The 15,948-nt window shown below is 44.9% G+C and overlaps 1 protein-coding gene across 1 annotated transcript; it reads left to right on the top strand.

Moving 5' to 3' along the window:
• Positions 1-302: 302 nt before the first annotated feature.
• LOC104470921 (fibroblast growth factor 13) lies at positions 303-1,894 on the top strand (the record flags this gene model as incomplete). The annotated part of the gene is made up of 2 exons (XM_010086042.1): positions 303-501; positions 1,758-1,894. Coding segments are annotated over 2 exons (336 nt in total), but the record flags the coding sequence as incomplete, so codon positions are not given.
• Positions 1,895-15,948: the final 14,054 nt, after the last annotated feature.

The raw sequence follows: 15,948 nt of genomic DNA on the forward strand, positions 1-15,948 counted from the left end.
TCACAGCTGCCTAATGTCCATTAGCTGCATCAATCAATAATTCTTCACTTAGACTTTTTACTCGTTGTTCAAAAAGATTTTATTATGCTTTTTATACTTCAAGCTGCTCAAAGCATCATTTCACAGGTTTCAAATCGTGTTACTCTTTTGTTAATACTTTTAGGGGCTGTGTTTCATAATTGGATAGTGGAGGGTGAGAGGTATGTCTTTTAGCTGTCGGGAAGGCAATGAATATTGGATGCTTTTTCATTAACGGATGTGAGATTCAACACTACACATATTGATCTGTTCCTTTCTTACAGGAACATTTTACACCTGAATGCAAGTTCAAAGAATCAGTATTTGAAAACTACTATGTGACGTATTCTTCAATGATCTACAGACAGCAACAGTCGGGCCGAGGTTGGTATTTGGGTCTTAACAAGGAAGGAGAAATAATGAAAGGAAACCACGTGAAGAAAAATAAACCTGCAGCACACTTTCTTCCAAAACCATTAAAAGGTAATTGCTTGGGTTTGCTCCATCTCTCTGAACTGACTTTAACCTGTGTCAGAGATGTTTAATTGCTGCGCATACATATTTGAAGGGTTCAGCTACTTACGTAACAGGAGTATAATGTTCTGTAACAGACTGTTAATATAACCAGAGCTGCTTTTTTTAGGTTTCTCTGCATTACCTCTGCATTTCTCTAATCTAACCAAATATGCATATTAGTTTCTTTGTGTCCAAAGTCCACGCTGTCTCCTTTATCGGTAACAAATGCTCTATGTGGAGTGACCCAAACATCTGCACACAGGCTATTAGCAACTTGCTGTATAACGTGTCAATCTGTGCGTTATGTTACAGGATGTTTGCTGGTCTATTTTTGACTGGGATAAAACTCTGTTGTGCGGTGCTTATTAAACCACAATTAGCATGGCATCAGCAGGTGGCATTAAAGGTAATAATGCAGGTGGCATACAAATACCTCTGTGTATTAAAAGCCAGGACCTAGAGTCATCCCAGTTAACTGAAGCATCTGAATTAGGACTGTGGTCAGACTTGGCTCCCTCTTTGGTCAGTGTGAAGAGGGAGATCTCAGTCGATGTATAGAGATGCTCCTTTGCTCCAGAAGAACCAGCTACCATATGCCCCTTCCTTTAGAGGGGTGAAGCCCTCTACTTCTGGGTTATGCTCTTAAGTATCGCTTTGAGACAGTGTCATTTTGGAATCAGAAAGGCTGTCTCAAAGGTGCACAGCCCTGGGTGGATGCTGGACTAGTTTGGCAGTCTACATTTAGGACTGGGTTTTACGCAACTGATGTCAAGGTTGATCCTCACTTCTAATGTGTGTGAAAACAAAGGAAACAGAAGACTGAAAATCCATTTTCACACCCACTTGCTTAGGCTACATATACAAGTAACAGGTCAAATCACAGCTGTCGACAGTGCTACTTCTCTATTAATAAGGAAATGTTGATTTATATCAGCTTAGGTCTGTCTTGCAGAGTTTTGTACGTGCAGTGGGTAGGTGGGTGATTTAACTGGGAGAGGGAGGGAGCTGTGCTTTTTTCCTTCTCTAAAATGTCATTCCTGTGAAGAGAAGCTTGGAGGTTCTTAGGAGTGTTTGAAATGGAAGAGGTCTCCTTGCTGTGTTTCTTTCATTCACTCCTTACGTTGCTGAATGAAAAATCCCAAAGTTTTGCCACCACACTTTGCACCAACAGACCAAGTAGCCCGTAACGCGTGCTGACGTGCTGCCTCTCTTTTGCTTTGCAGTGGCCATGTACAAAGAGCCTTCTCTCCACGATCTCACAGAGTTCTCAAGATCTGGAAGTGGGACCCCAACAAAGAGCAGAAGTGTTTCAGGAGTGCTAAACGGGGGTAAATCCATGAGCCAAAACGAGTCAACGTAGCCAGGTTCAGGCAAGCCAAGTGCTCTCTAAACAGAACCTTACCTCTGGATGCAGTTGAATTCTTACTAGCAGTCTTTCATCCAAACGTTCAATTGCCCAGGACAAGCCACCGAACTTGCATAGGTCACTCGTTTATCAGCCATTAGATCTACTGGTTGTCAAAGGATATACCCCAATAATGTAGAATATGCTTGTGCATATCACAAGGCACTTGGATAGCCAGCAAACATAACTGTGGAATAAATCTCGGAGAAGAAATGTCCAGCTCTTTCTCTCTCTCTCTTTCTCTCTTTCTTTCTCTCTCTCTCCTATGCTTTGTGGAATACAAAACAAAAACATTTCACAGCATTCACTGCTGATAAGAATTTGCTTTCCAACTCAGAAAAAGACCACTTTTGCTCTTCAAAGGAAATTTTAATGCTTGTATGTTTTATAGGGGCAAACAAAAAACAAATATGTAAACTCTGTTGTTTCCTTGGCTTACCGTTTTATATCTAAGGCTTGATAAAAAAATGTATCCTTTAATTTGGAATAGTGCAACTTTTTGATTTCTGAACTCCAATGGGTCTTTAAAACTACGTCTTTAAAAAAATAATCAAAAATTCAGGGTTGGAACTGAGAGTTGGTGTCTCAGGCTCAAGCAAACAGTGTTCTTGTGGTTTTAAACACAATGAAATATAAATTTTTATAGATTTGTAGTTTCTGGTAAAGTTCTTGTGCTAACCCCAGTCTGTAGGAATTGAGTTGTTTTGTTATCCCAAGTGGAAGTTAACAGAAAGGGATAAAATTATCCTCCAGTGTAGATTTCTCTTAATTCCATTTTGTGTGTCATGTTAAACTATTGTTGTGGCTTCTTTTCTAAAGACAGAAACTGTGGAATTAAGGTGACTTAATTTTTTTATAAGAAACGTCTTATTTGTAAAAGTCCTTTCACTGTAACGGGCACGTGAATATTGTGTAGGAGGAAGCGTTAGGACAGGTTACCCCTAAACAACATATACTTATACATGCTATTGGAAACAATTGTTTAAAAAAATGTAGTTAGGTTTCCATTTAGGTCATCATGTCTGTTGCATGGGAGAAAGTTGGAATATTGGCATAGAGTTGCATGATGTGTAAGATTTTGTGCATTAATCATCGTTGGATTCTGTGCTCCAAAACTGACATAGTTCTGTACAGGCAGCTTTCTGCCTTGTACAAAAGAGTTGTTTATTATTTGTTGTATACACAACCATGCACTGAATAAACTATTTATATTAAGATGTACTTTTTTAAAAAGCTTGTTTGATTATATGATGTACATCCACGATTAATTTCAAGGGAAAGGGTTGGCAGTTAAATTACAAAGTTATAAAAGATACTGTAATTAATGTTCAAAACCTTTCTGTGTAATGGGTTATTCCCCTGTAATGCCGTACACTATACAGTTGAGAACATGTTATTTCTTTTGGGTATTGTTAGAACTGGTCTTACATGCCCAGCCGAGATACTCAAAACATAGTGATTATTAATTGCCACAAAGTCTTGGTAACGGCCCCTCCGCCGTGCACTGCTGGAGCCCCAGTGAATTGTACTCCTCTGCTTTGAGCTTCTCCAGCTTCTTCTCCGTGTCTGCCCTCCCTGTTAGACTTCCCTAGTGCAGCCACATAGCGCTACCTCGCAGCAGCCTTCCCACAGCCCTCGGTTCCGGGGGTCCCAAAGAGACCCGGTGAGTCAAGCACTGCTTGTGCCAGTGGCACCCTGAGGATGCTCGGAATTTGCTGTGCATCACTGCAGGTACGCTTCAGGAGCCAGCTTTGTCTAGTCTGGAGGAAAAAGGCTCCCATGCCTCCTGCCCTTGTGCACATGCCTGGGAGAGAAAACGCCCCTCTCTCCTGCTTTTTCTCTCCAAAAATATCAGTGAAAATTTTTCTCATCTGTAACATCCAGGCAGCTCTGACAGGTGAGCTTCACTCATCAAGGTGTTTTGAGAAGTCATATGAGGAACAAGTTCTCATCATGGGTGGCTGGAGAACCAGTTCTGGAAAGGAATGATGGAAATGAAAGCAAAAAAGCAACCTATAAATGTTAGCCTGAAATAAACATCAGGTATTCGGCTGTCTGCGCTATGTCCCTCCCACTTAACCAAGCTGGAAGTAGACTTCAGACCAGGCTGGGACAATGGTGTTTTTAAAGGCTAGGTCTGAGGAGGGAAGGAGATTGTTTCAGATCAAACCCTCAGATTTGTTGTTTTGTGGCACATAGTAGGCAAAGAGCTCCAGCTTGCTGAGCTCCCATATTGGAGCAGGGTGTTGCCCTCCCCAGATGCCACCATCTTGCTGGCCTTCACAGGGCCTTGAGGTCCTCAGCTCACCCCCTTCCAAAGGGTGAAGAAGGTGGGAGCACAACCGATACCGTAGAAATTCTTAAAAATTGAAGATGTGTCCGTGATTCCTCCAGAGGTGTTGATAACTCAAGGGGTCTGGAGCATCTGTTCCATTCAACTAAGTGTGGTATGCCCTTGTGGAACATTTCTCTTAACACTCCCAACCCCAAACATCAGACTTATTGGGCTGCATGATCCAAAAAAGGAATCCGAGTGCCTTAGGAACATAAAACCTGATTAAAATAGGCATATTTGTGGCAAAGCTAGTTCAATGCTGAGCATTTACTATCCTAAAGATAACTGGAGGTCTGCTGCTTTGCTTTATAGCTGCAGTCTTACTGTTATTCCTCATCTCCAGTACCTCCAACCCTGAAGGCCATCTGCAGTGAAATAAAAATGCTCATCTCACAAATTGTCCCTTCTGAGGTCTGTAGTCTGACCCATCTTTTGTATTGACATTGGCATCAGCTGTGAGTGTCCACTGCCAAGTCCCTAGTTTCAAAGGTCTCTAATATCCCAAGCTAACAAAGATCACTCCTGAATTACAGGTGAGAAGCGAGATGAGCCATAAACAGCTGTTTCTGACAATTATGTTAAATTTCTGACAAACCTGTTCCAACAATAGTTTTTCCTTCAGAATATTGTGGACTGAAAGGGGAATGCTCTTGATAGAGTCCTGATAGTAGACAAAAGCTCATGTACACTATTGGCAAAGTGGGGGATTATGCCCAGGGTTTTACCTGTAGTCTCTGGAGCCATAGACTGGAATTTAATAAGGAGAAATAGAGTTAAATATGCCTTTGTAGACAGTGACATAAAGGTGATATTCTGACCCAGCCAGCAAAGTCCCTTGGGCAGACAAGAATGTGGCTTCAGCAGGGGACCAGATTAAGGACCCAAACTCTGGAGTATTTATTTGTCCTTCGGCACCCATAGATTAGAAAGTTAAACAGATGACTACTGGATAATACCTTCCTTTAAGAAATCTGCTAGATGTTGGAAAAATGTCCATATTGATGGTTGTCTGTCGAAAGAAAACTTATAGCCACTGGTCTACCCACTTTGCTACTGCCACATGTGTGCCAGTAAAATGCACACCTGGAATGAGGACAAAGCCCAGGGGCTGGTATGAAACAAAGCCCTACGCTGGCTGTGAGTCACCAACCATCTTGGTCTCAGCCCTTCTGTTATTGCCAAAGTGATGGCTGATGCCTTTCACCTGCCATGTCTCTTGTCCCTGCCCCTCCAGCGCTGCTGCCCGCGCTCTGTGCAGCGTACCGCGGGCCTGGAGCTGGCTCAGGAGGTGCACGACTGGCACAGCAGTTTCCTGATGCACCTGGGCTCGGCTTGGCAAAGCCCTGAGCCACCGCAGGGGCTGTGTGGAGACCTTAGGGAAGGCTGACAAATGCTACCTGCCAAGCCAAAAGAAAACAGGTCACCCATGAAATTGAGAGGAATACTGCTAGAAGCATGACTATTATGAGGCAAAATTACCTTTTTGTGATCCACCTGTCAGAGCTGCTTTCTCGGAGGTCTCTGCAGGGAGCTCAGGCATTGCCTGATGGCCTGCTTTTGGGGCGAGGGAGGGTGGGAAGAGCTCTTCTCTGTGTTACAGAGATCTTCCTTTTTTCTTTTCCTTTTTTTTCTTTTCATTTACCTCATGCTACCTCATAGCATGGTTGTATCTCCGTAGCCACTTGCTCAGCTGCGTTCATTGCTGGCACGATGGAAGACAATTCCCGACTTCGGGAAGGTATCTCCAAGTTACCCCAGGGTGGAACGGTGCCCCTTCTGCAGCACCGTCTGGTGTCCCCACCGCTGGTTTCCAGCCCCTGGGCCAGGTTTCCCAGTGTGATAAAGATGGTGTAACGAGCTCAGGGATGCTGTGGTACGCCAGGCCTCTCCCCAGCTGAGCACCAGCACGAGAGCCAGGTCTGGCAGAGCTCTGCTGTGTCTTGAGTATCTCTGCGTGGAGACCAGAGCCAGCTCTAACGGGTTTAAATGTCTCCCTGACATAGCCGTGACCAGGACACTTTTGCAGAACAGAATCTGTACGTAAGAACCTCCTGTCTTCTAATAAACAATTCTCTCTAAAACAGACTCCCTCTTGTCTGGGCTCTGATTTTTATCACTGCAGATATTTAAGGGCTCTCCCCCCTACCACTGGTGCACAACACCATTGCTTAGCTTTCCTTGGGATACAGACCCTTCTGCATTAACATTGTCCTTTTCCTGTGTCTTCCTGAACCAGAGAGGGGCAACTTGAGTGGTGAAGCCAAGACCGTCGCAGGTGGAGCCTTCAGTTTGCTGTAGCCTTGGCATAGTCCATGAAGGACACAGAAAGTGTGATTCGTTTTACCAGCTCGGGGAATGGCTGCTCTAAATATTGGAGCTCAGTTTCCTACATGGTGTAAGACCAAAACAAAAAACATCATGGTTTTGTCTCACTTCGTGTCTGCAAAAAATTATGTAAAAGAATAGTAGAAAGCCAATTTAAAATAAATTTATTTCTTAGGAAAAAACCCTACCATGCAAATTACCCTGAATAACACCAGCGTTGGGCTTTTTTTTTTTTTTTTCCGCTCTTTCAGGGGAAGTTGTTCTTGACAAAATTCCCAATTCATGGGGTAAATTTTTAAGAAACTCTCTTCCCTGGCATGAGTGAGCAGCGCTGTGGGGCCCTGCCCTTTCCTGGCAGGCTGGCACTGAGGTTCATGCCTTTTGGAGAGCAGGGCCCTGAAATGAGCTGGGTTTGCTAATGCATGATGGCTTTTATTGCTGATCAGCTCCAGTAGCAGAGCTTACCCTGCTTTGGGAACATACCATGTTGGTCACCCTGCCCTTCTGCAGTTCCTCTCATGGGGAAGTTTAAATATTAAAGGAAAACCCAAATTTCAAACATGTTTTACATTAACCAGAGAAATGGAATAAATTATTCCATCTCATCAGGGACTAGAAGACAGTTTACAGGGTTCCCTTCAAAGATCATTATTAACAATTTGTAAGTTAAGATTCTTAAATACCATGTATAGAAAATTACTTTCAAGCACCCGTAGACCTAAATTTTTCCCCACATATGTTTGTCATTTTTCACCTAAATTCAATAACTGGAGGGGGCAGGACAAATGCTTTCATCTCCCATGGGTTTCTCAGCACCAAACATTGTCACACTCCTTTTCTGAGCTTGTCCCCTTGCCAACGACAGGGTTACAGGTCCACCCTCCACCAAGGGCCATCACATTGTATATGGAGGAAGAGTCATCCCTGTCCTGGCATTTATAGCACACAGAGCTGGTCGATCTGATGAGATATTGATCAGGGCTGATCTGAGCTGTTGGCACATTTTAGGGGACAGGCAGCTCTCTTACACTCTGTCTTTGCTCCTGTGTAGAGATGTCTCAGCTCAGAGCCTGCTCCCAAGGGAGCCTGGGGTGAATTTGAGGGCTTTGCAATGAAAAGAACTGCTCAGGCACTGACGGCAAAACACTGCTCACTGGGGTTGAACAGCCGTGGCAGCAGCAGCGCTGGGAGGACCATGGCTGGTGCCTTTTAAAATTAATTCATTAGTGAATAGCCTGCAAAGCTCTGGAAAGTAATTTGTCATGATTTGTCACCCACACCTTAAAGAAAACTAAGGCACAAACAAAAGCCCTATCCAACAGGGGTGAGCAGATCATTCTTTTGCCCTTCCTTTGGGTATTGATTTAATTCAATTATTGCACCTGGTTATACAAAGCAGGGACCTGCACTTGGAGCAGCAGCACAGACTCCATTGTCCAAACCTTTGCAGCAGGGAAGTTTCATACAGCCAAGAACTCAGAGCTCTTTTTAATGTTTTCAAACAATACTATCTATATTTTGAAGAAAATCATAGTGAGGTCTGAGACAAAGTCAGTGAAAACTGTATTCGCTTTTTCCTACTGTGAGCTCAGGACCAGGCCTACAGACAAAACCTCAGGGAGACAAGGCTGTGGAAGGAGAGGTTTACAGACACCCTCTCAAGGGAAACAGGAAAAAGGTACCAAAGAGTTTACATGAATTAGTGTTGTTCTCAGAAACCCTCTGAAGGACACTTGGAGCATCCTTGGTCCTGCACACACATGTGCTCCAGGGGAGGGGTGATGGGAAGAAAGCATCAGAAAGAAGATTACTCCTGTTCAGGGGTGTTTCTGGAGACAGTGGCTTCACTGCAGGTTCCTCCAGGTCACTGTTGTGGCTCTACCAAAGATGTTTTAGAGCAGTGAAGCAGACGAGTCACTTTGGTTACGATGAAAAGGAAAGGGAGGTGAAGGAGGGGACGGAGCCCTAGGATCAGAGAGGAAGAAGCATTCTCCATGAGAGGCAACAAAACCACTGCTGCTCATTGGGTTTAGCAGGACTCGGCTCACACCCTGACCTTCAACCAGTCCAGCAAAATCAAATGGCACAGTTCAGACTATTCCATTGTGCTTGTCCCAAGGGCTGATCCTAATTTTGGTTGCAGAACACACCACAGGCTCTGCTAAGTCTGGAGTCCCATACTGATTTGCAGTACCTTTCTCTAGACCAGCAATTCACCCTGTTGCTGAAGGACCTGAGACATTACCTCATGCAGAAGTATGTTACAGTGGTTAATCTGTAAAATGTTTTTAGATAACAAAATTAACCGGTTCAAAACTTAATTAATCCTATTTCCTTCCCAAATGGTTTCCTTCGAATAGTACTTGAAATAGTTTTACTTTCCCCCATTGTCTGTCTAATACACTGATGAACTTTTCCTTCTGAGCTTCTCCTTATTTTAATTGTCTGCTCATCCAGCCATCCCTTCTGATAATTAAGCGAGGTAATAGTATAGAGTGATCTTTAAAAATTAAACTTCTTTCCTTGTCAAGCAAAAGCAGAACTTTTGTTGTTGTTTAAAGGAGTGGGTTTTTAACTTTCTTCATTTAAAAAAGCAATTATTGCCTTTGGAAGTAGTGGCAACATTTGGGAACCCACCTGCTGCAGAGATATTGTTGAAAAATATTATTGCATTAAATAATACAAAGGTTTTGCATTAGATAACACAATGAGGTTTTCTAGGGAGTTTCAATCAGCAGATCTTCTGGTCACTTAATCAGGGTAGACTGAGCAAAACAAAGAGAAAGCAAAGGAAATAATAAACCAGTTGGGAATAGCGATGCCGCTCTTACCAGCTACTGTCCTCTTCTTCTTGGATGATCCCCAAGGCTCAAAATGTGAACACATCACCAGTCTCACCTTCTAGGTCACTAATTCTTAGTCCCATTGTATCCTTTTCTGGAAATTTAATCAACATTCAAGGAAAGGTTAAGCATTTCTGGCTTGCCTCACTTGCCAAAAGCAGCTGCCTTGGATGCACGATGTTGAGCCCAGCCCATGGCAGGTCACAGAATCACAGAATGTTAGAGATTGGAAGGGACCTCGAAAGATCGTCTAGTCCACAGCACCTCTGCTGTCAGGGAAAGCCAGCATCTCATCGGTGTTTCCCCACTTGCTGAGGGTCATTCTCCTCCTCAGTGCGGCCCCTCACAACATGCAGAGTGCAGAGCAGAGGACTGTACCTGCCCTGTTACACACCTGGCTCCAGGAGAGCTTTGGCAGCTGCTCACCCACAGCAGAGCTGGTCCCTGGCACATCTCTCCATGGCATGTTACTGAGCCAACGCTGAATCGTTTTCATTTCCGATGGAGACAAAGGCAGAATTCTCCCATCATGCTCGACATCAGACAGACAGCAGCCCACTCAGAGTTTAGATTCTGCCAAGGAGGAAAATATCTTCACACAAGCACATTGAGATGTATGACATGTACACACACACAAACACATATGAAAGATACATGGACACATATATATACACACATATACACATTTTTAATATATATATTGTAGGTAGGTAGGTAGGTAGATAGATAGACAGACAGATAATATAGCTAGATAGATGCATATATGTGTATGTTTGTCATACGAGAGCTCCCTCGCAAACAGCTGAGAGTGGGGTTGGTACCAGCAAGCTCCAGGAACACCTCATGGTGCAAAGCAGGCTTAGAGCAGTCAGCAGACACCTTGCCAAGGCAGTACCCTGGAAAATGTTTAGGAGATTAAAAACCTGCTAGCCTTGTTCATGCAAGCACTTTCAGAAGCCCCATATTCCCCCTGGTACTGGCTGAGCCACCTTGCATGGTGAGCAGGAAGGGACCAATGCCTTGATAGAAGTCTTTTCCTTCTTGGTCAAAAAGTTTTCAGCGGGAAGGGGTTTGATCAGTCCAGGTGAAGTGCAATGGTGAAGAATTGCTCAGCAATGGCGTGAAAGAGGAAAGCAGACTCCAGTCCCTCAACCAAACAGAAAAGGTTAACCGCCAGCAGGGTTAAAGGAAATTAAAAGGATATGTGCAAAAAAGTGCTGGGAAGATAGAGCAGGCCTAGGAATAACCATTGAGTGGGATGGTATAAATGATGACTCAAAAGTGGCGAGGAAGGCACTGAAAGTTGGGCTGCCTACAGATCCAGGCATTTGTCTTAGTACCAAAAGTCTTCATTAAATGCCAATAAAACTTCCAGCCATTTGGCTCTGACCCACCGAAGCTGATCTCTGCTCTGATTACCCAGAGTGCAGGGTAAGTCACCTCCTCGGCCTCCTGGAAAATGGCTCCAAGAGGAAAAATCACTGTAGTTACAGGAAGGTCAATCAAAATGAATGAGCTCATCAAGGCCAAGCGTATTGCATCCTGGAACAAACAGGCCCAGGGCGAGTGGCTGAGCAGCAGGGGCTTTAACCACTTTTATTTATTGTCCGAACCTTGGGGTAAAACCGTGTAATTGCTCTATAACCAGAAGGAAATCATTGATTTGTAGGCTGAATTTGTAATGAGGTGGTTTGTGTTAGTTCACATAGACAATGGGTAACAGTGCTCTTCCAAATTCCTCGTCTGTGTCCCAATGGACTTCAGGCTGTTGCTGGGAATTTATCTGTAGAATCAACTAAAAGTTTAGCAGCAAACCTGTACATTGCCCTGTCCCATAAACACTGCTAGAACAAAAACATCCTAATCCAAATAGCTCAGCTATCACCTGCCCTTCTTAAAAGTGAATGTTGTGCTATAAAATAAAGGGATGCATCCCTAAAAGTGTGTGAAGAAGAAAGCAGGAGAGAAGAGCAAAAGAAAGACACTGTAGGCATGAAAAACAATTGCACATAAATTACTTTACAAGCCCTTTTTCCTAATAAAAAAATATATATTTGGACTGCTATGTGGAACTACCGATGACAGAGAGCCACCCGGACCAGGTGGCCCTGCCTTGCTGCACTGCATGTGCTAAGAGAGGCTGAGGAAGGTACAGAGACAAGGAAGTTTGGCCTTTTTTTGGAAAACCTGATGAACAGCTATTGAATAAGCATTTTCTCCTTGCTATATAATAATGCATCACGGGGATGAACGAGGCTGGAGTCAGCTCGACTGTGCCCAGCTCGGGAGCGCTGCAGTGGGCAATGCAGCTGGTGGCCACAGTCTGGTCGGGTTCAGCTGCCTGAAAAAGGGGTTTATTGGGCTGCGTGTGCCTGGAATTGCACCTGACTCTGGTCAGAGAGGTTTGTCTTTTGCCTGCGTAAAACTAGCATCAAATGTAGGGTAGTAAAATACCACATTGTGACGTGCCCAGCTCTCCCACCAATGTCAGAAAATGAACCAGCAAGTGACTCGATGGAGGAAAATGTCTGTGCTGTTCCTCACATGCTTTTTGGGTAACCTTTACAGGACTTTATGTATTCAGCGCTTGCAGCCGAAGAGGACGATACTGTGAAACTCCCTGCAAGAACCCAGCCTTCATCCTCAACGGCCAAGCACTTATTTGAACAGGACCTTGATTCGCTCTGATGAAGGCAGCTGTCAAACCACTCAGGGAGCCTTGCTTTGTAAGTAACGGTGATATTTAAACCCCACAACCTTTTAAAAAGTGTACAATCTGGCTTAAAGGGCAGCCTTCCTGAAATAAATGGCTCTGAAACCTCTTAGGTCAGATGTTTTAAAAAAAAAAATCCATAATGGACAGGCATCACATTATTTTACTATGAGAAGATTAATCACTAATATCTGGCAATTGATTTGCAAGCTACATTTATTTATGATGTGTTTGTACAGCACCATGCACACCCTTATCTATTAACCAGCTCCCAAGGAGTTACTTAGTGCAAATAAATCAATGCAATTTATCGATTAAATTATATAAATACTCTTGGAACTTGGACAAGTGAAAGTTTCTGCATGCTCAGGTCTCTCATTTACGGGCTGGGAGCTGGCATGTTATGGTCTGAAGAAAGCCAAGGAGGTTGGTGAGCTCAACAGGGGCCCTGCAGCTGGGTTCCTGTGGCTGCCCATGCTTTTCTGCATGATACGAGTCCTCATTTGCATTACTGGTGCATGCTGCAGCCCAAGTGAGAGAAGGAAGGGGTGATTTTTTTCTCCAAATTTGACCAGGCTGTGGGATAACTGCACAACATGCTGGACTGATTGATGACCAGTAACAGGCTGCAGTCTGTGAACTGGTGCCTGAACAGACACAGAGCAAATGGATGGCAAGAAAGCACCCACAAAATCACATCGCTGGTTTCCTTTAATATTCTGCTTGCCATCAAGCCTGTGCAAATCTTGGCCAAGAAGATGTTGCAGGTATCCTGCCATCCTCCTCCCTTCCTCTCCATCTGGCTGCTGGTTCTTGTCTCGTGCCCTGGGAAGAGCTTTGGGTAGCAGCTGCCCGCTGCGGTCCTGTCCTGCCCGTGCTGAAAGCTGCAGCAGCACTAAAGCAAGCAAATAAATCCTACGTGCATGCAGACGTTGGCTCTTGAGCATCTCAGGTTGAACATCCCAAACTAATTTACATTCTTGACTGACTCTTTCTGTGTCTCTGTTCCTTATCTCTAGAGTGATAATGTTTCTCCTCTGCCTTACTGGGCTTCACAGAGACAAATTAATTAATAGTTTGCATGTGAAATAAACAAACACAACTGGAGTAATGAGTGTCGTGGAAAAAACCCAAGCAGAAACAGTATTTCATCTTTACAGCAAGGCTGTGTAGTATGCAGTAAACAAGGGCTGGGGCCACACACGGAATGACGGGAAGAAAACAGCTTTTTGAATTGCTGCCCACTGATTTGCATCAGGCAGCCTGCTCGGCGGCTGAGGCGGGGCCCCCATGGAAAAAACAGCATTTGATCATACAATGAGCCATTGCTGGAAGCCCAGGAAAGGGGCTGCATTGCAGGATAAGACTTCTCCTGCTCCTTGCACGCTTGACTTTTTGCAGTTTGAACACTGTCATATAAACCTGTCTGTGAGCTTATATAATTTAATAGAAATTTAATAAAGTTTATGAAGCTTATCTGTACTATCGCAGCTGTGGGCAGGACTGGGTCCTTTGAAAGTGCATTTGTTACATGTGCAATGGTTCAAATTATCCTGACAAACGCAAAACAAAGATCTTACATAATTCACTGCATCTGGCAAAGATGAAATTTTACATGTCATAACAACATGTATCAAAAGAATTATGTAAAACTCACCCATAATTTAAAATGTCACTGGAATTGCCTCATAATTAGGGCGAGGTCTCTAAAAGGCTCCCTGTGGAAGCTGAAACCTCTATGACAGAGACTCAGCTGAATGTGTGTAGGCAAAATGCAAGTGTAAGAAATTGTACTTGTGTTGTATGGCGGAACTGGGAGCGGCGATGGCATTAACTGGCAATAACACAGCCTCTGTGCCAGCAGCACTGGGGGAGCTGGCGGTGGCCTCCACACCCTGCAGAGGTGCTCTTGCTAAACACCTGGGCATGCCCTATAGATCAGGGATGTTTTTATAGGCAGGGGGCTGTCAAGTTTGGGTATTGCACACTGAAACTGCAGCTTAAAGGTGAGCTTTGGATGCCCTGCGACTTCACTGGATGCTGTGGTCCTTCCAGCCTGCTCCCATGCCAGGCAAAGCGATGGGTCACACTGAGGGTGGGGGAGAGACCATGTGCTACAGAAATTGGTGGGGCCTAGAAATGTCTTATCCTTCACTAACTTGTGTGTTCAGCAGAGTTTTACAGGAACTGAAGAGAAGAAATGAAAAGCGGATGGCAGGGAACAACTCAGCGACATCTAACATCAGAGAGCAAAGAGATAAGAGTTATTATTTCGACCTGTCAAGTCTCCGCCGTACCCGAAGGGAGAGAGCAGGCGTGACCTACTTGCAGAATTAAGAATTCACCAGGAAAGGGGTTTTAGGATTCAGAAGACAGTCCACCCTCTAAATCCAAATTTCTGTTGTGAAAACCCAGCACTGGCTTATGACTGGGCTTGAAATGCTGCTTCGTTATTTGAGCTAAAAGCACTCTTCTGCTGCCCTGACTTCTGGCAGCTCTCCAGGTGTGCCCGGTCACTTCACAGTGTGCTGCAGGTGATGCTGAGCTGTGTCAAAAGGTTCTCACGCAAGCAGGGGCTCCAGCCCCAGAACAGCAGCTTACGCATGGCTCAGTGCAGCTAATGCGTCTTGCCAAGAAACTGGGGGAAAAAACACATCTGCCTTCCAAAGCACAGCCAGCAGTGGTATGTTGTTGTATACACAGTAAAAAAATGGGGCTGAGATGTGGGGAGTTGGAGGGAGGGAGTGGGGCTGTGGGGCTGAGAGGGTGGCTGGAGCTGCAGGGATGATGTACCTTACCCCCCCAAGCTACAAGAACAGGACTCGGCCAGAGCAGGTGAAGAGACACAAGCCTTAAATTTGCAGATGCAGAACTTGCAGCTTAATCTTTCAGGTGCAAAATGTAAACTTGTGGAGCACAGTTTTTTGCTCTGCTCATGTGGGTGGATTTCTCTCCCCCCCAGCGGGTCTCTCCCTCCCCATCACACCTGCAAAGCGCAGCATCCTTGCAGGACCATTGCTGGCTCTGCAGCGGGTGCACAGGAGCACTGGTCAGGCACGGGGCGCTGGCACAGCCAGTGGGGAGCCTTTGAGGGGTTTGTCCAAGCATGACTCCAAATTCTGGGCTATATTACAACTTTCTTTCATTCTATTCCTTCCCCTGAGTGCAGAGGAATGAGGGTATATTTTCCTGTCTATGAAGAGGGCCTGACGCTGAGCACCTGAACAGCACTTCTCCGGGGTGAACAAAGGACAAAGTGCTCGGCCCCCAGCCTGGTTTTCTCCTTCCCCTTTCAGGAAAGCGCAGGTTCACAGGAATGGGCTGTCTCTGGGCTGGAGAGCAAAGCGAGGCAGCGGTACTGATAGCATCAAACCCAGAGGGACTCCTGCAGAAAAAGCGAGCTTGGAGCAGGGGAAGGGAACAAAAGGGGAACGCTTCACTGCAGAGGGACACGGGGACTAACCACGGCCCATGGAGAACTGCCCAGAAGATAAAGGGCTGTCCTGGTGATGCCGAGGAAGGAGCATCCTGGGTATCACAGGGTCTTTTGAACAACTCTGGAAGATTGCTCAGGCATGGTTCATGGATGGGGGGGAAGAGGATGTCTGAGTGATCCATCTGGCCATGCACATTTGTGCTCTGGTAACTAAAGAGACACGGAGTTTGGAGCTCTTTTTCCAAATTTTAACATTTTTGCTTCAGCTGTTGCATTAACTTCATGTGAAGAAGCAGGTTGTGCCCCAGTGCTGGAAAGGGAAAAGAGGGGAGAAGGAGGGAATGCGGGAGAAGGGTT

Source organism: Pterocles gutturalis, unplaced genomic scaffold (genome assembly GCF_000699245.1).
Source record: "Pterocles gutturalis isolate BGI_N339 unplaced genomic scaffold, ASM69924v1 scaffold43005, whole genome shotgun sequence".
Lineage (NCBI taxonomy): Eukaryota > Metazoa > Chordata > Aves > Pterocliformes > Pteroclidae > Pterocles > Pterocles gutturalis.